General features: G+C 40.5%; 1 protein-coding gene across 1 annotated transcript; it reads left to right on the plus strand.

Moving 5' to 3' along the window:
• SLC39A6 (solute carrier family 39 member 6) lies at positions 1–20818 on the plus strand. Its single transcript, XM_065932351.1, has 10 exons — positions 1–228; positions 1902–2708; positions 4240–4423; positions 6309–6478; positions 7515–7733; positions 12213–12318; positions 14663–15040; positions 16638–16718; positions 18591–18781; positions 19563–20818. Exons 2-10 carry the CDS (start codon positions 1911–1913, stop codon positions 19713–19715), a joined length of 2280 nt encoding a protein of 759 aa, XP_065788423.1. The 5' UTR covers positions 1–228; positions 1902–1910; the 3' UTR covers positions 19716–20818.
• Positions 20819–23212: the final 2394 nt, after the last annotated feature.

The following is a 23212-nucleotide window of genomic DNA, read 5'->3' on the forward strand; positions in this document are numbered from 1 at the left end:
AATTGTCCTCCTGCTCCCGGGAGGCGGCGACGGCGGCGCGTGGGGCGCGGCTTGCCGGGTTCTGCGCGGCGCTACCCCGACCCAGGGGCAGCCGGGCCGATGAGACCGCCGCCCCTCCCTGCTGTGTAGAGATCTCTAGGGAGACAAGTAAGGGTCGGCTCCGCACCGCCGGCGGGAACTTGAACCGGCGCGCGGGAGCGGCCCGGGGGTCGGCGAGGCCGCGGAGAGGTGAGTCCCGCAGGTCTAGGAAGGGAGGGCGGAGAGGGGAACCCCGCGGGGCCGGCGAGGCCGGACTTCCCAGTTTGGGGTGCACAGCGGGCTTCGAGGTCCAACGGGATAAGGAAACGGTTTCTCTTGTTCATCTCAATTTTCCGAGAGTACTGTGGTGTTTAAAAATAAAAAGCCCTTCGAGGCAGTTTTGCGCGCTCTTTCCCGTTTTCTCCGCTCACCCCTTTTTCCAGGCCCTTTCCTTCCGCTTTTTTCTCCCCCACACGTGTTCTTGCGGGAAAGGAGATCCGCCGTCGGGTCTGGGACCGCCCTAAGCATCCTTCCCTCCCTTGGGAAAGGCACGGAGCTGGCTCCTGAGCCATTCGTCCGGGCTGTCCCCACCCATCTCGCTCCTCGTGTATTTCTTAAAGGTTTTCTTCTGCCCGTTGAAACTTCGGGCCCCAAGGATTGTTCTTTAGGAGTCTAGCCCGGTGATAGTGCGTACGTCCTCTTTTCACAATACGATAAGCAGCAGCTGTGCAATACTGCTGACAGCGTTTGGAGCACTTCCACATACATCCATGCGAGTGGTTTCCTCTCGCTCGGTATAAAATAGGTATTACCAGCTGGTCCAAGGAGGAAGAGCTGAAGGTGGTAGAGCTCGATTGCTCCTTGCCCTTGCCATCTCACTCCGGAGCCCGACCTCCTCTTATTTTCACTGGAGGCAGACCAATTTGGTCACGATCACCACCCATCATTGGTGCTGGGCATCTGCTGGCTGGATCCTGAGATATTAGTCTAGCTGCTTCTTCCAAAGAAGCAGATACTACTTCATCTGCGTAACTGAATTCTGCTTTTTCAAGGTACAGCTGGATCCCTAACTCCTCTTTGGAACATAGTTCTTTGGTTCCCAGCAGTATTATGCGGATGAGTGATAACAAAATAAGAGCAACAGAGTTTTTTAATGAAGTTTAATTTCCTTAAAAAACTGTTACTGTGCAGTCTTAAAAGATGTAATCACTTTAAATATACTCACATGGAAAGATGTCATTTGTTGAGTGTAAAAAACAAAAGATCCCACTAGTATGATTAAGGCGCACATGTACCTGAGTATGAGTGAGGGATTCTCAAGATACTGGCCAAATTGGTTGCCTCTGAAGAATGGGTTTGGGGGAGAAAGGCCTCAAATAGATTTATATATGGTTTAAGAAAAAAATTTTAAATGTAGCTTATTCTGATTGCCATATTTACTTTTTTTTTTGATGTTAAAAGATTGTTCTATGAACTGGTAGTGGTCGTGGTGGAGGTAGTTAGTTTGGATTTTGTGTTCTTTTGTTTTGAATTCTTGTTTGAAACATGATATAATGCCAATATGGCTGTGACCACGTGGGTCCCTCCAGTCTCTGAATTACTATTGCTTTTATAGTGCTAATTACAGAGTCTTAGCACTCAACTGCTCTCCAGTTGTTTCCCATGTTTCAGCAATGCAGACATAGAGCCTAGGACTCCAGTTTGGTTTTTTGTATGTTTTTTTTACAGTATCTAGCACTACACCGATCACTCTAGATGGTACTCTCTTAAACTTGGTTATTTGATTAGACATCAGTTTTCAGCATGAGATTTCTTAATTCAAATTGTTTTGGAAGTGAAGGCAAGATTGTTGTTTCTTTCCTTTTGTTTTCTGTCTTCTGTAGGAAGGTGCGATGGCGAGGAGTTTATCAGTGATCTTGATCCTGACCTTGACTCTGTCAGTCACAAATCCCCTTCATGAAGTAGGACCAGCCACTACTTTCCCTCAGACCACTGAGAAAATTATTCCAAGTTGGGAATCTGGCATTAATGTTGACTTGGCAGTTACCACGCGGCAGCATCATCTCCAGCAGCTTTTCCACCGCTATGGAGAAAATAATTCCCTGTCAATTGAAGGGTTCAAAAAGTTGCTTCAGAATATAGGCATAGATAAGATTAAGAGAATTCATATACACCATGACCATGAGCATCACTCTGACCATGAGCATCACTCTGATCATGAGCATCACTCTGACCATGAGCATCACTCTGATCATGAGCATCACTCTGACCATGAGCATCACTCTCACCATAATCATGCTGCTTCCAGTAAAAATAGCCGGAAAGCTCTCTGCCCAGACCATGACTCTGATGGTTCAAGCAAGGACCCAAGAAACAGCCACGGGAAGGGATCTCATCGATCAGAACATGCCAGTGGCAGAAGGAATGTTTTAATCAAGGAGGGTGTTGGTGCTAGTGAAGTGACCTCAACTGTGTATAATGCTGTCTCTGAGGGAACTCACTTTCTCGAGACTATAGAAACTCCAAAACATGGAAAACTTCTCCCCAAAGATGTGAACAGTTCTACTCCACCCAGTGTCACAGAAAAGAGCCGGGCAAGCAGACTGGCTAGTAGGAGAACCAATGAATCAATGAGTGAGCCCAGAAAAGACTTTATGTATTCCAGAAGCCCAGGCGAAAATACTCAGGAGGTAAGATGTTTCTCGTTATTTTAATCAATATGCATGCTGTCTATCCTGTCATTGCCATTCTCTCTAAACTAAAAATAAAATGGTGAGTTCATTGAAAGGGGAATTTCTCCTTTCTCAGCAAGACACTTAGCTCAAAGTGTCTCCACTATGTTGAAAACATTCCTGATAAAAAAAACTTGGGGGTAAGTTCTTCAGTAAGAATAATGCTGCCTGGTGAAGCTATTTTTTAATATAGAATTTAAAACATATCAAATTATTTTGGGGAGAAAATCTTTAAAGGTGAATACTATTAATTTTAAAAAAATATATAAAATGGAAGATCAAAAGAGCAGGAGTTAGAATTCATGTTTTAGGGAAAGATGTGCTTTAAAGGGCCAGAGAATGCAAGAGCAGCTTTGCCTCCTTGACAAAGGGATCACAGTGACTTGTAAAGTGAGGGAAATTGGAGCTGCTACCTAGAGTGACATGCTGGACAAGTGAAAAGTCTGGGCAGTGAGGTCCTGAGTTCATGTGTTTTTCTTCTCCGAGGCTAGACTTCCAGGCTCTACACAGTTTACCTTGGCTAAGAGATGTCAACAGCAAGGCATTCGTTGTTATACATTAATGGGCAGAACTTAAGTATTTCATTCAGACCATCACATGACTATGCTAATTCTGGGATAATCCTACTAATGGGTCATTCCCATAGCGACACTAGTAATAAAATCTGTTTGGAGTAGTATTGGCCAAGAATTGTGGGAGTTTGAAATAGCTTTTCAGAAGATGAGAAACAGGTGCTAGTGCCAGTGGTTTTTTTGTGGGTTTTTTTGCTTGAGGTTTTTTTTTTTTTTCTTTTTTTTTTCTTTTTTCGGTGAGAAGAGGGCGCTTACATTCTCCAGCAGAGATTCTCTTCAAACTAAGCTTGTCATCTAATTAAATTTTTGAAACAACTGCATGCTGGTGCAGGTTTGTTTCATTAACCAGTGTTGCCCTCTGCCAGAGTGAGTGATCTACAGAATTTAATATTCTCGTTGTGAATTTAATCGCTCTCGTTATTTTGCCAAGTATGTACACAGCACTGAGCTAAGTTTTGCAAGTACCGTCATTGCTGGAAGAGTGACATGTCCTGGGCTTGTTTAGACCAGGTATGATAGCATTAGTACAGAAACAACATATTTCTCAATCTCTAATGAGCCCATCTCGAAATTAAAGCTCATTTCCTTAATAGGTTTATACAGTGAGTTAATGGGCTTGCAAATGTCTATTTATCCTCAAACTTTTTCCTCTTGAGGCTTTCTGCAGAGGTGACTAGTGACATGATTGCTTCTCCCAAGAAGAAATATTCAGAAGAGATGGGAAATCACCCCTATGATATAGTATCTCCAGGTAGCTTGAGGCAAATTCCAAAGTGCTTAAAGCAAAAGTCGATCTTGATTTATCTTAAGTAAAGAAGCAGCTTCAGTAAGGAAAGGGTGTTTTATCAGCAGCTTTTTTAGATTCTCTAACGGGAATGCCTTTCGGAGATTTCACCGTTTATTTGTTTTTTCTTCAGTGTTTCAGTGCCTCGAAGCTGCTTACATCTCATGGCATGGGCATCCAGGTTCCATTGAACGCCACCGAGTTCAACTATCTCTGCCCAGCCATCATCAATCAGATCGATACTAGATCGTGTCTGATTCATACAACAAGTGAAAAGAAAGCTGAAATCCCTCCAAAGACCTATTCTTTACAAATAGGTAAAATTGCCTTTTTTGGGTAAAAATCATTGCCAGTAGATGTATTTATGTTGTGCTCTTTCCTTCTATTTACATCATCCTACTCATTTTTCAGCATAATTCCAGATATATCATCTTTTTTTTTTTTTTTTTCAAATATATCATCTTAATTGTTCTCTGCCTTGGATGTGAAGAAAGGAAATATGTTAGCTTTACCCTTAAAAAAATAAAAACCAGAAAATACATTAAATAGTAGCTTGTTTGAGGTCCTCCCACAGGATATGTCAAGGTCATTCAAAAAGTTTAGGTTCTATTGAAACATATACATTACCATATGTAAGATAGATAGCTAGTAGGAAGTTGCTGGGGATTTCCTTGGTGGCTCAGTGGTAAAGAATCCGCCTGCCAATGCAGAATATTCGGGTCCAATCCCTGGGTCGGGAAGAGCCTCTGGCGAAGTGAATGGCAACCCACTCCAGTATTCTTGCCGGGAAAATCCCATGGACAGAGCAGCCTGGAGGGCTACAGTCCAGGAGGATGGAGAGTCAGACGTGACTGAGCACGTACACACAGGAAGCTGCTATATAGCACAGGGAGCTCAACCCAGCCTTCTGTGAGGACCCAGCGGAATGGGATGACGGTGGGGTGAAGAGAGGTTCAAGAGGGAGGGGATATGTGTATCTTTATGACTGGTTCATATTGTTGTATAGCAGAAACCAACACAACATTGTAAAGCAATTATCTTTCAGTTTAAAAATTTGGATTGCTAAAAAAAAATTTAAAAAAGTAAAAATTAGGATTGCTTTGTATGTTGTCACATTGTTTAGAGAATGATGAGAGTTGTTTAGGAGCCTAATCCTAGTGTGTTCTTATTAATACATGAAACCAGGATACAGTCTGCTATAGTGTAAGTTGTGTTGCTCAGAACCTATAATGAAGAATTGATTACTTTGTTTACTGAGGATATTACTGATTCCCAGTTTCCTTTCCTTTCTCCTTTCTTCCCTCCTTTCCTAACTTTTTTCTCTTCTCTCTCGTAATTTAACTGTTAGAGGAGTCTGTAAGCTCAGTTCCCAAGTGATTGAGAATTCATCCTTGGTAACCATACCTTCCCCTTCCTTCACCCTCAGTTCAGTTCAGTTGCTCAGTCGTGTCCGACTCTTTGCAACCCCATGGACTGCAGCACGCCAGGCTTGCCTGCCTGTCACCAACTCCTGGAGCTTGCTCAAACTCATGTTCATTGACTTGGTGATGCCATCCAACCATCTCATCCTCTATTGTCCCCTTCTCCTCCTGCCTTCAATCTTTCCCAGCATCAGGGTCTTTTCCAATGAGTCAGTTCTTCAAATCAGGTGGCCAAAGTATTGGAGCTTCAGCATCAGTCCTTCCAATGAATGTTCAAGGTTGATTTCCTTTAGGACTGACTAGTTTGATCTCCTTGCAGTCCAAGGGACTCTCAAGAGTCTTCTCCAACACCACAGTTCAAAAGCATCAATTCTTCGACCGTCAGCCATCTTTACAGTCCAGCTCTCACATCCATACACGACTACTGGAGAAACCATAGCTTTGACTAGGTGGACCCTTGCTGAAGAATGTTCTCCTAGGTTTATGCCTTTTGCCCAGAGGGTTCAGTCACATTTGATCCAGCTTCTTGGTTGTTGCTCTCTCACCATAGTTCTGTTCCACTGCGTTTGTATTTCTTTAGCTCCACTTTTTTTTTAAATTTGCTCTTAATTGAAGGATAATTGCTTTACAGTATTGTGTTGGTTTCTGCCAGACATCAACATGAATCAGTCATAGGTGTAAGCGCCCCTGCTTTTACAGATGACTTTGTGCCGCTCCGCAGTCTCACTCTGAAAGTTGATCAGTTGTTTGCCTTGCCGTCTGCTCTGTCCCGTTCTGACAGCCTGGGTTGGTGGCTTCATCGCCATTTCCGTCATCAGTTTCCTGTCTTTGCTGGGCGTTATCTTAGTGCCGCTCATGAATCGGGTGTTCTTCAAGTTTCTTCTGAGTTTCCTTGTGGCCTTGGCTGTTGGGACACTGAGTGGTGATGCTTTCTTGCACCTTCTTCCACATGTAAGTAAATAATTTATCCCATTAGTGTGTTTTATAGGGCTTCCCTGGTAGCTCAGTTGGTAGAGATTCCACCTGCAGTGCAGGAGACCCCGGTTCGATCCCTGGGTTGGGAAAATCCCTGGAGATGGGAACAGCTACCCACTCCAGTGTTCTTAGGCTTCCCTTGTGGCTCAGCTGGTAAAGAATCCACCTGCAATGCAGGGGGCCTGGATTTGATCCCTGGGTTGGGAAGATCCCCTGGAGATGGGAACAGCTACCCACTCCAGTATTCTGGCCTGGAGAATCCCATGGACTGTATAGTCCATGGGGTCACAGAGAGTCGGACAGGACTGAGAGACTTTCACCTTCAGTGTGTTTTATTATTCAACGCTAAATACTAATATATATGTGTGCATCTGTAAATTTATATAGCGAGTGTATATATTTTCAGTTTGTGCTCTGTATTGATAAGTATAAAAGGCTGGAAATTCAGTTTCTAAGAGTGTTTGCGTGGGTTGTATCCATGACCCCCAGTCTCACCTTGGTGTGCACCTCACCTGGGTCCCTGACACGCAGTGACAGGTTCCTGCTGCACGCAGCTGCAGGCCATGGGGCAGGGTGCCTGGGTCTCAGGCGCTGGCCAGGGCCCATTACCCAGATTGGGCTTCTTGGACGCACCCTGAGAACAGTGGTAGTGGCTTTTCCACTGGATGTATGAGCAGTAGACACTATATGCCTGTTAAGATCTATTTGTGGCCATGGAGGAACATTGGAAATACCCTCTGCCCATACGTTATGAGGATCATTGGAGAATGTGTCTGTCTCTACACTGAGTAGATCCACTCCACTGAAGTGCCATCGTCCGTCATATACATCTAGCTCTGGGTCACTGTTGCTTGTTGGTAGTTTTACTTTTAATATCCTAAACTTCCCCTCATTCTGAAGTAGAATGTTAATTGCGTAATTCTGAATGGTTTCATATTTGACGTTAATTATCTTAGCCAGTTTTTCTGGCATGTGAAACGAATTTATAAAATCTGTATTATTTTGCCTTTAGTCTCATGCAAGTCATCACCATAGTCACAGCCATGAAGAAGCAGCTATGGAAATGAAGAGGGGACCACTTTTCAGCCACCTGTCTTCTCAAAACATGCAAGAAAATACCTATTTTGATTCTACATGGAAAGGGCTGACAGCTCTGGGAGGCTTGTATTTCATGTTTCTTGTTGAACATGTCCTCACGTTGATCAAGCAATTTAAAGATAAGAAGAAAAAGGTAAGAAAAACTGTACTGAGTACTTACTATGCATTGGACATTTATTTAGAGCAGCACTTGAGCTGAACTGTTTGCAGAGCTTTTCCAAGGTGTATGATCTTCATTTGTGAGGAGGTTCAGTACCTTTTTGCTCCCAGAAGCATTCATGGAAGTCAGTAACCCTGGACTTCTCTGTCTTCAGTATTCCCTTCAGAGTCACAGGCAAGGGTAAATATCTATATAAATAACCAAACAAGGCATTGATGGTGGCGGTGGTTTCACAGGTGTGTACTTACCCCACACTGTTTGAGTGATGTACAGTAAGTATGTACAGCTTTTAAATTACTCAGTAGCTAAATGTTATGTTTAGTTTGAAAGACTGTCTGACTCACTCAGACTTGCCGTTTGCAAAGTGCCCCCAGAAATAACATGAAGCTCAACAGTAGGCTCTGTATCTGGTGAAAATATCTTTGGAGTTGCCTGTGGTTATCTTCCTCTTCCTATCTGATGTGACAGGGTAAATCGGTCAAAAGATTGTCCTCATGGGGACTGTTAATAATGACATGTATGCGTTTTGGACATTTGTGTGCTCATATTCTGATCATTTGATGTTGACCAAGATGTTCTTGGAGTCAGAGTTCTGTATGATCATTTTTTTCTCTGTTGCCCTGCTACTTCTTCTAAATTTCCAGTTTTGGTTTCTCTTAACTTGAGCAAGAGGTTACATACTTGTAAAGCTATTTTAATGTCAAATCTAGATTTTTTTTGTAAATTAAAAAGATTTATACAGTGATTGCCTTATATAATTAGCAACTTGCCTTTGAATCTTTCAGAGGCATTCAACTTAAATTTTCATGGCAGTAACTCTTCTCACTGGCATTTCATAGTCTGAATAATATGTAATTAAGTCGTGCACTTGCAATAGCAGGTATAGCTGGCATGAAGAGACTTGAAAACTAACATAGTTGATTCTTGCTGAGCTTAGAGCTCAGCTTGGGAACCCAGTGCATGTGAGCAGAGCAGCCTCCTCCATCCTCTGAATATTTGCCCTTACGGATTTTATAGTCACTAAAATCTCAAACTGCATATTTTGAACTGTTACTGAATGTCAATTTACAGGGACAAGTGAAGCAACAAGAGCTGACTCCTTCTTAATCCAGGAAGTCTTACATGTTCCCATTGTCCCTGCTGCTTCACTTGGATGGCTTTGAGGCTATATCCTCCTCCTTTGCATTCTCTGGGATTATTCTCACCTTAAAAAAAAATCATTTTAAGGAGTTTTTTAATTGCAGGGGAGGGGTTTGTTTGTTTTACTGCATTTCTATTTTAAATGCCATTCTAATTTCAGTGTAATTTTCTAGTTTTACCGAAAGAGTACTGTTTATTAACTTGGTGCTCTAACATAGGACTCTTAAGAGGTAGACTGTCTGTGGTCTAATACAGATCAGTGTTTTTCAGACTCTTTAGGTTATAACTATTTGAGTTGTGAAATCAGTCTTGTGTTTTGACCCATGTTTTTAAATGCAACAGTGATATTACAGTACATTACACATATTACTCTGTCTTTGTGTTACATATATATTATTATGGATGGTAGTTAACAAAGTTTGAAATTTCTGTTCTCAAATAACTTCTGCTAGAATATAAGCTCTTAAGGGCCAGGACCGCTCCATCTTCTTTACTGCTATATCTCCAGCGCCTCGAATAGTGTCTGGCACACAGTAGAGGATTGGTAAGTGTTTGTTGAATGTTTAAGAAGCATTAAGGGCTTCCCAGGTGACAGTAGTGGTAAAGAACCTGCCTGCCAGTGCAAGTAAGATGTAAGAGACTCAGATTCGATGCCTGAGTTGGGAAGATCTCCTGGAGGAGGGCATGGCAGCTCACTTCAGTATTCTTGCCTAGACAATCCCATGGACAGGGGAGCTTGGAGGCTAAGTACGGTCTATAGGGTCGCCGAGTTGGACACAGCTGAAGCAACTTAGCACACACACACACGAAGCATTAAATAGTAAATAAGCATAATATCTAGGCAAAGACATCCCACTGGTGTTTCACAAACATTTCATGTTCTCTTGCTTTTTAGAAAATATTGCGTTTATCTTTTTTCAAGGGCATCCAGATCTTAGTGTTACTTATGTAACAGTTTTAAATCTCATTTAGTTCTCTCAAAAAGAAAAAACTACTCCTTACATGGTAAGCATTGGTAGCTCTTCAGACCCATCAGTTTAGTTCAGTTCAGTCGCTCAGTCATGTCTGACTCTTTGCGACCCCATGGACTGCAGCATACCAGGCTTCTCTTGTCCATCACCAACTCCCAGAGTTTACTCAAACTCATATCCATTGAGTCAGTGATGCTATCCAACCATCTCATCCTCTGTTGTCCCCTTCTCATCCCACCTTCAATCTTTCCCAGCATCAGGGTCTTATAATGGAACATTTTACCTAGGATTTCCCCTAAGACATCCATATATGTCAATCTCTGTATTTGAATTAGGGTTGAATCACATACTTGGTGTGTAGTTAGGCTCTTATGATGCTTCTGCCTCAGACTATTTTTCTACCGGATTCTCAGGTTTCTTGCTTAGGCTGGAAACCTGAAAATCATCTATGAATCTCCCTAATCTTCATATCCAACCTAGTTTTATTAAGTGTATCCAGAAGTGAAATTATTTGTTTCTCTCCATCTTCCTTGCTGTTGTTCTGGTCTAAGCTCGGCTTACCTGGCTGACAGCAGTTGCCTCCTGACTGGACTGTCTGCATTATTTTGTTATCCTCTTCTAATCCAGAGTGGAGGGGGCAGAGTGATTTGTTTAAATGAGTCTGATGAGGTTGGACACCACTGCTGAAAATCCTTTCTCTCGTACATCTCATTGCTTATACGATGAAATCCATAGCTTCATGATGGATGAAGTCCATGATAGGATGAAGTTCATAGTCCACGGTTTGCACTGTCTGGACTCCCCGCTACCCAGCCTCACTTCTAGCCACACAGTCTCTGACCTACCAGACCCCACCCACCTTGCACTTCTTTCAGTTAAAAAAGGGGCTGCTCCCTTTCTGCTTTAGGGTCCTTCCACATGCCATCTCCCTGCCTGGATTAATCCTCCCCACCCTTCTCCAGCAAACCCCTGCTCATCTTTAGGTCTTGGCATAAACATCACTTTCTCAACGAATCCTGTTGTGGGAGTTATTTAGGTCTTGTTATCCACTCTTGGAGTACTGTGTGTTTGTCCTTTGTAAAGTGTATCAAAGATTGCAATCAACGAATTGTGTAATCATTACCTGTATAAAACTTCCCTCCCTGTGGATGATAAGCTCCATGGGAACAAGGACTGTGTGTATCTTGGTTTATGGTATATTGATGTATTGCCAGGATTCAGCACAGGAAACATTAGAGGCTCTTAATACTTGTGGAATGAAAGAATTGGTTAAAAACTGAGATATTCATCACTCAACAAGAAATGAAACATCAATTAAGTGATTTAAAGTATCCTGAATTCACTTATTTTCACAAATATTTAAGTACTTTCTGTGTTTGAGGCATCATGCCAGGGGTAGGTATAAAGATTGTTATGTGCTTCCTTTTAAAAACTCTTATAACCTAAAAATGTGCAGGTATTTTATTTACTGTTAGAGTTAAAAATGAAATCTCAGTTATGGTGGGGATTGAGTCATATTCAAAAGATACTGCAAATAAGAAGGTGATTATTTTTGTGACAGTTTTCCTTATCTTAAATATTCTACATAAGTCGGTAATACACAGGCCTCATTGTTCTAACAGTGACCTTCATTCTTGGGTTCTAAGATATGGATAGTATCTCAAGTATGGTATTCAGTTGGTAAAAATCTAGTGATAAATTTAAGACTGACTACTAGAGATTTGTTTCAAAAGAGAAAACTTGGTAATGGTGTTTTATGACAGCAAAAGTATTTTAGTTTTAGTAACAAATACATATCAGTATCACAGTATAATTTAAAGTTATAAGAAGTGTGACAAGTATGAGGTTTCATTGCCCAAAAGAGTCATTGGAGGAAACCAGGCAGTTGGTTAGCAGATCACTACTTGCCAGGAGGACTTGCCTGTTCTGAATTGATGGCCTGAGGCAGAGCTCAACTTTAATGTGTGTATGAGTCATCTGGAGACCTAGTTAAAATCCAAGTTCTAATCCATTTGCTCTGGGGTGTGGCCTGAGATCATGTGTTTCTAAATAGCTCCCAGGGGATGCAGTGCTGTTTTCATGGACATGCAGAAAGATGAGTGTGTGATTTTTCTTTCATATTACTGGTGCATAATCCTTTACTTTTCTGAACAGTTTATGCCTAAAACAAACTACTAGGTGCTATGAAGTTAAGTGTGGGCCTTGCCCTTAGATGGGGTTTATTCCTTTTGAAGTCTGTTACTTTGTTGTCTTTTTCTATGAAATCTTTTAACTGTTTAACTGAAGGTGTATGCATAACTAAACCACTTATTTCAAGTATTGCTTTTCCTTGCTGTTACAGAATCAGAAAAAACCTGAAAATGATGATGATGTGGAGATTAAAAAGCAGCTGTCCAAGTATGAATCTCAACTTTCAACAAATGAGGAGAAAGTAGATGCAGATGATCGTAAGTCCTTATAAATCTGAGAGCTAGAGGGAGTCCATTGGTCTGTGATTTACAGGCAGCTTGGACTATCTGGAAGAGATGGGACCATATACCACCCCCATTAATCTTCCCCTCTTTTTTCTTTTTTTTTTTTTTTACTGTGCCACGAGGCTTCTGGGATCTTAGTTTTCCAACCAGGAATCGAACCTGGGCCCCAGTAGTGAAAGTGCCAAGTCCTAACCACTAGACCGCTAGGGAATCCCTCCCCTTTTTTAAAAAACTTATACTTTCTTTTAATTGCCAGTGAGTTGGTTATTTCTATGTATATTTATATGTCTTCTTTCTATAATTTTTTAATTTTGAGGTAAATTCAAACTTAGAGAAAAGTTCCAGGAATTCCGCTGCCTCTTCGTGTATTCTCCAGTTATTTTATGTACATTTATCTTTCTCTCTTTCTCTGTGTATGCATACTACTCATTTTCTTTTCTAAACCATTTGAGAGTAAGTTACAAGTGATGCTTCTTTGCTTCTAAATACTTGTTCTGTTTCCTAAGAGAAAGGACATTCTCTTGTGCAATTACAGGTCAGTGATCAACACCAGGAAATTAAAGCTGATACATGTCATTTTCTAGTCTATAGACCATTTTCATGTTTTTCCAATTGTCTTAATAATTTCTTGAACCTCCCCTAACCCCCAAAAAGAAAAAAAAATCATCCAGAGTACAATTCAGGGTCAAATGCTGCCTCTTATTGTCCCTCATTTTGAGTTTGTCTGTTGTTTTTGCATTCGGTTGATCTGTTTGTGTGTGTGTGTATTACATCCTATTCAGTGACATGACTGCCTCCCACCATGATGCTTAGTCACATAACAGTGATGGTAATTTTGATCACTTGGCTAAGGTTGTGTCTCCCATGTTTCTTCACTATAAAGTTACTGTGCTTCTGTGTTTCCTAGAACTTGTTAGAGTGGCATTTCTTGTTGGACAGGCTCTGTTAAAATTAAAATTTTAAACCAAATGGCTCATGATGACCTTTGAGGTCCTGCCCTGCCTTCCACTCTCCCCGATGGTTCACTCTGACCAGCTGCACAGCCTCCTTTTCATCTTGTGAGCTTACCAGGTCTGTCTCAGAGGCTAATATTCAGTTTCTTCTGCGTGGAGCACTTTTCTCCCAGGTCTTCATATAAATTCCTCCTATTGTTTCAATCTCAACTCAGACATCTCCTTTTTAGAGGCCTTCCTGGATCATCCCAATACAGAGGTCTCCCACTCACTCTCCTCATATTCCCCTTTTCTATTTTCTTCCCATGCCGGCCAGTGCCTTAATTACCTTATTTATACCTGTGTTTCCTTGTTAAGTGTCTGTCTCCCCCAAGAACATGAGCTTCCTGAAAGCAGAGACTTTGCCCTGCTCCACTGTGTCCTAGTGCCTTCCCAGAGTAGACACTCAGTTGCTGACTGAGGAGGAAGAACAACTTTATTGTTGCTACTGGGCAGTCCTAAGATTTCCTGTCCACCCTTTGTTTCCAGCATGCTGGTCTTCTCTAAAGAGCAAGCGAAGTACTCTCACTTGTCTTCCTGCACCTATTCCGTCTTCAGAATTTCCAGTGAAATTTATAATGATGAGAGGAAATAACTTTTAAAATTGGACCATAGTGTCAGGAATGCTCCCAGGAAAGTTGATGCCAGTATATAAAAAAGACAAAACAAAACCTATTGTTGCAGTTTACTTTACACAGATAAATGTTTCTTGGTGATGATGGTATTTCACATTCTTCTGCTTTTCCTTTTTAATTTTTGTTTGGCTACAATACATAGTTTGCAGGATCTTAGTTCCCTGACTGGGGATTGAACTCAGACCCCTGACAATGAAAGCGCAGAGTCCTAACCCTGGACCACCAAGGAATTCCCCTCTTTTGTTTTCCCTTGAATTTTGAAAGAGAGGAACTCAGATGACAGAATTATGCATGTTTTTTATTTCCAATTTTTCTGGAATATTTTTCTAAAGTATTTTAAATGTCAACAGTGAAATATTTTTCTAAAATGTGTGTGCTTCTTTTATAATCAGGAAGAAAGACCATCTTGAAAAACATAGGGAAGCAAAAGAATTTAAGGGAGGCTCTGGGGCGGTTACTGAAGGTTACCATTTAAAATCCACTGTTAGTGAAATCATTTAACTTCTAAAATTCACTAAAACATACTGATGTTTCTCATCAAACAGTACTCTAAAGTCTAGTCTGCTAGGTATATGTGAGAGAGTTGACATGCCTTTGAAGTCTTGTTGACTCTGTCAGTGGAGATTTTGAAATGTGCGCATTAACAGAGCCATTTGACTTTGTCTCAATGTCCTTTATGTTTACATCTAGGACCTGAAGGCTATTTACGAGCTGACTCACAAGAGCCCTCCCACTTTGATTCTCAGCAGCCAACAATCTTGGAAGAAGAGGAGGTCATGATAGCTCATGCCCATCCGCAGGAAGTTTACAATGAATATGTACCCAGAGGGTGCAAGAATAAATGCCATTCACATTTCCATGATACACTCGGCCAGTCTGATGATCTCATCCACCACCATCATGACTACCATCATATTCTCCATCACCACCACCACCAGAACCACCACCCCCACAGCCACAGCCAGCGCTACTCTCGGGAGGAGCTGAAAGATGCTGGCATTGCCACATTGGCCTGGATGGTGATCATGGGGGATGGCCTGCACAATTTCAGTGATGGCCTCGCAATTGGTATGTCTCTACGTTTCGGCCCTTGTTCGTTTATCTCTGAAAATGCCACTTTAAGCTGCTGATTTTAACAAAGGGTAGGTTGGTTTGATAAGGCTATTAACATCCAAGGTTTTCAAAATGTTATCTCTTTGACTGCTTTGACAGTGATGTACTCGATAAATGTGAGATAAGATGAAAAAGTGCTAGAAATTGTGCTTGACCCTTTAACTAAATTGTAGCTGCTAAAAGTTACTTTCCCTTATCTGCAATATAAATAGTATGTGTTAAAGTGAAAGTATCTTTTCCACCATCTTTTCTTTTATGCTAAAGGAACCTTCATCTATCTGAAAAGTTTAAATTACTAATCCCTACCCAAAGAAGAATTATAGACTTTTTGTAAGTTGTGCTACCGTTGAGAGATAATAGAATATTTACGAATTGTAGTTATTTAGTGCAGAAGGGAGGGGCTTCCCAGGTGGCACAGCACAGCAGTAAAGAATCCACCTGCAAAGCAGGAGAAGCAAGAGACAATTCCTGGGTCAGGACGATCCCCTAGAGAAGAGAGTGGCAACCCACTCCAGTATTTTGCCTGGGAAATCCCATGGACAGAGGAGCCTGGTCAACTATAGTCCATAGGGTTGCAAAGAGTCGAACATGATTGAGCACGTGTACTCACAGACAGAATTCTAGAAGGAGCCATGGAAATAATTACAGAGCAGACAGGTGAGGTCCAACAAAGCAGTGTTGTTTTGTCCCCCAGCTGAGATGAACCCAGGCCCTTCTCCCTGCACTGTGCACTTCCTCCTCTGCGCCATGCTCTTCCTCTGCATCATGCACTTCCTCCTCTGCACCATGCTCTTCCTCCTCTGCACTATGCACTTCCTCCTCTGCACCATGCACTTCCTCCTCTGCACCATGCTCTTCCTCCTCTGCGCCATGCTCTTCCTCTGCATCATGCACTTCCTCCTCTGCACCATGCACTTCCTCCTCTGCACTATGCACTTCCTCCTCTGCACCATGCACTTCCTCCTCTGCACCATGCACTTCCTCCTCTGCACCATGCACAACTTAAGCGACACAGAAGGATGTGCAAATGCTCAGTCATGGTTTTACAAACAATCAGTTGTATAACGTGTTATCTTTTAAAAAGCAGGGAGCTATTTGTCTTAAGCGTCCCTTATCAAGACATTGAAAGAATAAATGTAAAAAAGTCTAATTGCACAGTGGATTCCTCTGAGGCTAGGAAACATATTTGTACTCTTGATTCCTGAGGTTTTTTCCCTGTAAACCTTTTAAATCAGTTTGTTTTATAGTTCTCCATAAGTGCTTTATGTGGTAGCAGTTACTTCTCAGGTTTGTGTAAGATCATTCAATCACTCTAAGGCACAGCCCAGCCTTCCCTTCTCAATCATATCTGCTTGTGCTCCTTTGGGAAATTTAAGCCTAATTGAATGTAATCTAAGATTAGTTATGAAAAAGTTACAGAGTGCAGTTGAGAAAGTTCTGTTTATTCACCACCAGAATATAGTTTATTTCTTTTACCTCATTGTATGTGCTATACAAATTTTAAAAATACACACCTACAAAATAATGCAGTGATTTTTTTTTTTTTACACAGGTGCCGCTTTTACTGAAGGTTTATCGAGTGGCTTAAGTACTTCTGTTGCAGTGTTTTGTCATGAGTTGCCTCATGAATTAGGTAAGAGAACCCTATAAATGGTATTTTCCAGGTGGGTAGCATATCTCAGTGTCACTGGCTTTTGCTAACGATAGTTTCTAACAGGCTTTCTCATTTATGGCTTCTCATAAGTCTACTGTTCTAGCTAGCTTTGTTTCTTACTGAGGACGAGTCTGTTTCCAGCCAGAATTCTAGCCCTGCAACTGTGATTACACAATTGCCTGTGTGGGGTTGCCAGACAGATCCCTGAGCCCGCCTCTGGTCCTCTTCCCCTGCCAGATACCTTCTTTTACCAGCCTATGGTAACGTCAGGTCCTGCTTTCGTTGTACACAGAATAGGAATAAGACCACAGGCAAATAAAGAGTCATCTTCCTTTAACAGAGAGAACTTGACAAAGAGAATTTCATTGGAACTAAAAAGAAAGAGAAGTTGATGAGTTGTGTTTTGAATATTCTTTTTCTCTGTCACCAGGACTTAAAGCCTTCCCAGAGTTGCCCTGGTTCTGTGTGTGTGTCCCTGTTTTTCTTCTTACGGGTGGCTGCACACCTGTAGCACCATTTTCACTTTTGTCCCTTGGCGTGTGTTCTGCCATTTAGAAGGCCTCCCACCTTCCTGTTCAATGCTTGTAATCCTCAACATCTAATTTGTGCTCACATTCTAGATCCTTCAGGCTTCATGAAGCCTCTCTTAAGTACTTTGATCTTAATTTCTTTTCTTCTTTTATAACCAGAACATTAGATTCTTCAGCTCTTAATTATAATGTATATTGCCTTCTTTAATCATTTGCTGTTCTTTTCCTGCGTGTTCTCTACTCCCTCTTCCTGCTTGTGATCAGTTAAAAGCCCCTTGAAGACAGTGTAAGAGCACAGTAGTAGATTCTTGGTACTGATGTTCTTTGACAAACAAGAGACCTTAAGAAAAACTTTGGATAAAAGATATCTTAGTCTATAAAACTGTTCAGTTCAGTTCAGTCACTCAGTCGTGTCCGACTCTTTGTGACCCCATGAATCACAGCAAGCCAGGCCTACCTGTCCATCACCACCTCCCGGAGTTTACTCGAACTCATGTCCATCAAGTTGGTGATGCCACCCAGCCATGTCATCCTCCGTCGTTCACTTGTCCTCCTGCCCCCAATCCCTCCCAACATCAGGGTCTTTTCCAAAGAGTCAACACTTTGCATGAGGTAGCCAAAGTATTGGAGTTTTAGCTTCAGCATCAGTCCTTCCAATGAACACCCAGGACTGATCTCCTTCAGGATGGACTGGTTGGATCTCCTTGCAGTCCAAGGAACTCTCAAGAGTCTTCTCCAACACCATAGTTCAAAAGCATCAATTTTTCAGCGCTCAGCTTTCTTCACAGTCCAACTCTCACATCCATACATGACCACCGGAAAAACCATAGCCTTGACTAGACGGACCTTTGTTGGCAAAGTAATGTCTCTGCTTTTTAATATGCTATCTAGGTTGGTCATAATTTTCCTTCCAAGGAGTAAGCGTCTTTTAATTTCATGGCTGCAATCACCATCTGCAGTGATTTTGGAGCCCCCCAAAATAAAGTCTGACACTGTTTCCACTGTTTGCCCATCTATTTCCCATGAAGTGATGGGACCAGATGCCATGATCTTAGTTTTCTGAATGTTGAGCTTTAAGCCAACTTTTTCACTCTCCTCTTTCACTTTCATCAAGAGGCTTTTTAGTTCCTCTTCAAACTGTTAGGGTGTTTTATACTGATTAACTCTGTTAACCCTGGGTGATTCTTAATTTTGCCTTTTTTTTTCCCACTCCTCAAAAAAATTGGAGGGTTTCTTAAATCTGGAATGTCTTTTGGGTATGTGTCTTAAAAATTATTTTTTTTTAATGATTTTAATTGCCTTTTTGTGTTTTCTGTTAAAGGTGACTTTGCTGTCTTACTCAAGGCTGGCATGACTGTTAAGCAGGCTGTTCTTTATAATGCCCTGTCAGCCATGCTGGCGTATCTTGGAATGGCCACAGGAATTTTCATTGGTCATTATGCTGAGAATGTTTCTATGTGGATATTTGCACTTACTGCAGGCTTGTTCATGTATGTTGCTCTGGTTGATATGGTAAGTTTTTAAGAAGTCAAATTACAGAATTGACTAACAATGAAATAGAAATGTTCAGTGAAACAGCATTTTTTAAGAGTGTAGCATAAATGTAGTTTCAGTGAGATTCTGTGCTCAACAAAGTAGCATATAAAATATAAGTCCTTATTGGTTTATCTTTCTGGAGTGTTGCTCACACGCACATCTTTGTCCTGCCTAATGTGTATCAGGATACACAGAAGTATCTACCCGCTTCTGCTGTGTCTTTCTGAGAGGAGAGTTTCAGTTATCAGGCAAAAAATTGTACATAGATTTGTGAGAAACCTAGTATAAGCCACATACTGTTGGCAAACTGTATATACATCAGAACACTTAAAGGATCCTTACTAACAGATAAAGGAGTTATGTCTTTTTGTCACCAAAGTCCACTTAACAGTCTCAGCCAGTCTTACTGCTAAGATTATATTTTATATGTTAAAAGATTTCCGTATCTCTGAACTTTGAGTGAACCATATGTTATGTACAAATACAGACAGTAAGCAGGGTAACCAGTGTAGCTCTCCATTTTACAGTGGAGCAAACTGGATCAATATAATTTTGACTTGCAGAGCAGACCATGAGTAATCATTGTTAATTAACTGTTAGGAAATGCTATGTAACATTACTAGCTAGAGTCATGTTTTAGAAAATTGACTGATGGTATCTCCAGCTACATATAAAGCTAGTACAGTGTCCTGGAAATTCTTCTAAAATCTATGGTTCTGGAAACTTAAAGGTTGCTCTTTGTTTGTTTGTTTTAAAGGTACCTGAGATGTTGCACAATGATGCTAGTGACCATGGATGTAGCCGCTGGGGATATTTCTTTTTACAGAATGCTGGGATACTTTTGGGTTTTGGAATTATGTTGCTTATTTCCATATTTGAACATAAAATTGTGTTTCGTATAAATTTCTAATTAGGGTTTAAATGCTGGAGTAGCTTAAAGCTATAGTTTGCTGTCTGTAGTTTGAATAGGTCATAGGGAGATGAGTTCGTACGATGTGATCCGTAGCACTTAAGGTTAGTGGATTTTGTGATTTTTTTGTATTGAATATTGTCATTTGTTATGCTTATGAGGTCAGTTATGGTGGTAACATAAAGGTACGTTTTAATATTTAAGTTATTCTGTTTTGGGAATATAAGCTGTATGTGCAATTTACCAATATTACCAGTTTATTGTATAAACAAGAGATTTGGCATGACATGTTCTGTATATTTCAGAAGAAAATATCTTTAATTTTTTTTTTCTAGAACTAATTTAATATAGTGATTCCCATGCTGGATTTTAGGCCTCTGAAGAACTGCTGGTGTTTAGGAGTAAAAATACACATGAAGCTTAAGATACCAATAAAGCTTAAACTGAATTTAAGCTAAGAAATAAGAAGAAAAAGAGAAGAATCTATATGAATTAAGAAGTTCTAGATTTTGTATAAAAAATAAAAACTGGTTATTAAATAGAAGGGGAAATTTAGATATAAATGAAAAAAGGCAGTATTACTAAAGTACAGAGTACATTCATAAACATTTTTGTCAGAGTATTAATTTCCAATAAAACCTCAGCACTTTTTACTAATTTAGTTGTACATTTAACTTTGTATAGCAAAAGCATCTAAATATATTTAATAATTTGCAAAATACATCATTTGACCAGGAAATTAGAATTTTAAAATATGTGTGGAGATATGCCAGATGAGTATGAGTAAGTTTATGTGTTGTCAAAAGACTTGGATATCACCAAGTTATATATCACCCAAAGGTACATTATTGGATGTTCTAGTTATCTGGTTTACCACTTGTCAGCATATTAGAATTTCAGTATATGTAAGAACATTAAAACAATACTGATTATAATTTGACTTCTTGGATTCAGAAAGTAATTTGGTATCTTTCAGTGCTTCAGTGTTGTTGTTGTGAGCAGTTGTCATTTTTATATATAGTACTTTAGATGTACTAGGATTGTATGGCATTCTCTAGTTGTTGCTTTTCTACAAAATAAATTCCCATGTCAGCTTCATATCATATATTCTGATTTCTTTGCCTGTTTTTTTTTTACCATCTTAGCCATTTTTAAGCATAGAGCTCAATAATTTTACATATATTCACAGTGTTAAACAATTTGTCTCCAGAACTTTTTCACCTTGCAAAACTGAAACTCTTCATTTCCTTCCCATAGCACTTGGTAACCACCATTCTACTTTCTATTTCTATGAATTTGAGATGTCTGATTTTCTTAAGTATAACCCAGATTATATATACTTGTCGATTCATTTGTATTATTGTATTAGGTGGCTTTATTCAATTTTTTACATTTTTATCACAAAGGACACTTCAGAAAATACTGGTCCACATATTTGTTAAATATGGTTCAAAGCTGTCCCTAACTTTAAAAATCCCCCCCAAACAAAAAACAAACCCCAGAACTTAAGCTTGAGAAGAAGCACTGATACCCTAGATTCTAAGGAGAATCAAGAACAACTGGGCAAGACTGTACAGCTGTGTACTGAAAGACAATTTTGGACCAGCATTTCTGTTCCCCAGACCAAGTGAGAGGGGTCTGACTAATGAAAATTACTTGGAGGGATGCTTGAAAGGATGAAAGGGGATTTCTTCTCAGGCTAAATGATTACTGTGCTCCAGAAAACCACAGACCCGCCCTGATGCCACTGCTGGGTCAGTGCAAGATGAAATTCTGAACCCTGGAAACTGTTCCTCCAGGAGTTTGGGAGACGACTTGTACCTACTTCTTTCACAGAAATTTTGAAGATTGAAGGTGTGCTGGACCAGCTCTCAAAACAGGATGATAGCAACCATAGTTTGCACTCCAGTTTGAACTCACTAGTGAGTAGAGCTCACTAGAAGATTTAAGGAGTTGGTTCCCATGGCTCCATGTGGGAGAGATTGAAGATCAGAGGACAATGCAGACACTAGAATATGAACCAAAGGCTGTTTGGGTGAAAACACTTAACAGACTGATAGAAAATGAAAAGGTACAAATAAATAATATCTTGAATAAAGAAGGAGACATAAATAGAGATGTAGTAGATCCAAACAATCATTAATTGTTTGGATAATTAACATAATTAACAATCATTAGTTATGAATATTTCTAGAAAAAATATCAATGTCCACTCCAGGAAAAAATTGAAAATCAGTAACTGTTAAAATGACCACCACATCACAGTTGTCCCAGGCCTCTCTCAAAATAACACTCTTCTGCTGTAGATTTACCAAAACTTCAAGCAACACCTATTACCCAAGTTGATTATGGGATTAGAAAAAAAGAATACTCCTCGTGTTAATTGAGATTAATGTAACTTGATACAAAACCATTCTGGGAAAGGCAATCTGCCTGGTACCTTAATACTCCCTATACGTTCTTGCAGTTAAGAATGAAAGGCCCTGAAAATTCTGTCTGGGCCAGTTTTCAGTGAACAACCTTGCAAGATGAGGGGGAAGACAGCAGACCTTGTATAGGAGAGATGGTTTCCCCAGGCTCAGTGTTCCTCAGTGCCACACAAACTCACCATGTGCACCACCCACCTGTGACCTGCCCCTTGGCTCCTATGAGACCTGAGGCTCAAGAGGGTCTCAAATGCTGCTCATGCTGCTTGCTATGCTATCAACAGTAAAGTCCATTGTGTCCCAGAAGTTCATGTCTTATGTCCTAATCCACAAGACAAACAGGCTAACTTATAGCTTCTAAACTGGATAAAATTCCAGACCTTTACAAAACCTCACAGGATAGTACAAAAAGGGAAAGCAAAAGTGAATGCATGGTCACTTCAGTCATGTCTGACTCTTTGCAACATTATAGACCATACATAGCTCACCAGGCTTCTCTGTTCATGGGATTCTCCAGGCAAGAACACGAGCGGGTTGCCATGCCCTCCTTCAGGGGATCTTCTCAACCCAGAAATCAAACCCACGTCTCGTACGTCTCCTGCAAGAATCCTAAATGAAACAGCAAATCAAACTCAGAAGTGTATGTTTCAATCAGTAAGGTGGCCCTGGGAATACAAAGATGCCTAAGCAGAATACCCATTACTGTAATAAACCATGTTAACAGAGTGAAGTGGAAAGATACAAGTTTAATTCTCATTCAGGATTAAAGAAAAGCTTTTCAGCATATTAGAAACAAAATTACTAGAATTTGAGAAGTCTAGAGACTTGTCTTCTTGAATATCCCCATCCTATGAAATCAAGGGTTTAAGAAAGAGTAGCAATGGAGAGGAAGGGAGATGTGCAGAGAGGGAGGAACTGATAAAGACCAAAAAGAAACTCTTATTCCAAAGATGGAGTGGCGCTTGAAACTCCCAACTTATATGCTTGCATACAAAGTATAATGAATATTAAAGGAAGTAGCAATCTGCCACAATTCTATAGCTATGTCATTGATAGCTAGCATGGATTTTT

The sequence above is a fragment of the Muntiacus reevesi genome, chromosome 4 (assembly GCF_963930625.1).
Source record: "Muntiacus reevesi chromosome 4, mMunRee1.1, whole genome shotgun sequence".
Lineage (NCBI taxonomy): Eukaryota > Metazoa > Chordata > Mammalia > Artiodactyla > Cervidae > Muntiacus > Muntiacus reevesi.

Bases quoted from the DNA above. Each gene is read 5' to 3' on its own strand.
- SLC39A6 (XM_065932351.1), top strand. From the start codon at position 1,911: ATGGCGAGGAGTTTATCAGTGATCTTGATCCTGACCTTGACTCTGTCA. The intron at 6,479-7,514 runs GTAAGTAAATAA...TTTTGCCTTTAG, and splicing joins TCTTGCACCTTCTTCCACAT to TCTCATGCAAGTCATCACCA. The intron at 18,782-19,562 runs GTAAGTTTTTAA...TTTGTTTTAAAG, and splicing joins ATGTTGCTCTGGTTGATATG to GTACCTGAGATGTTGCACAA.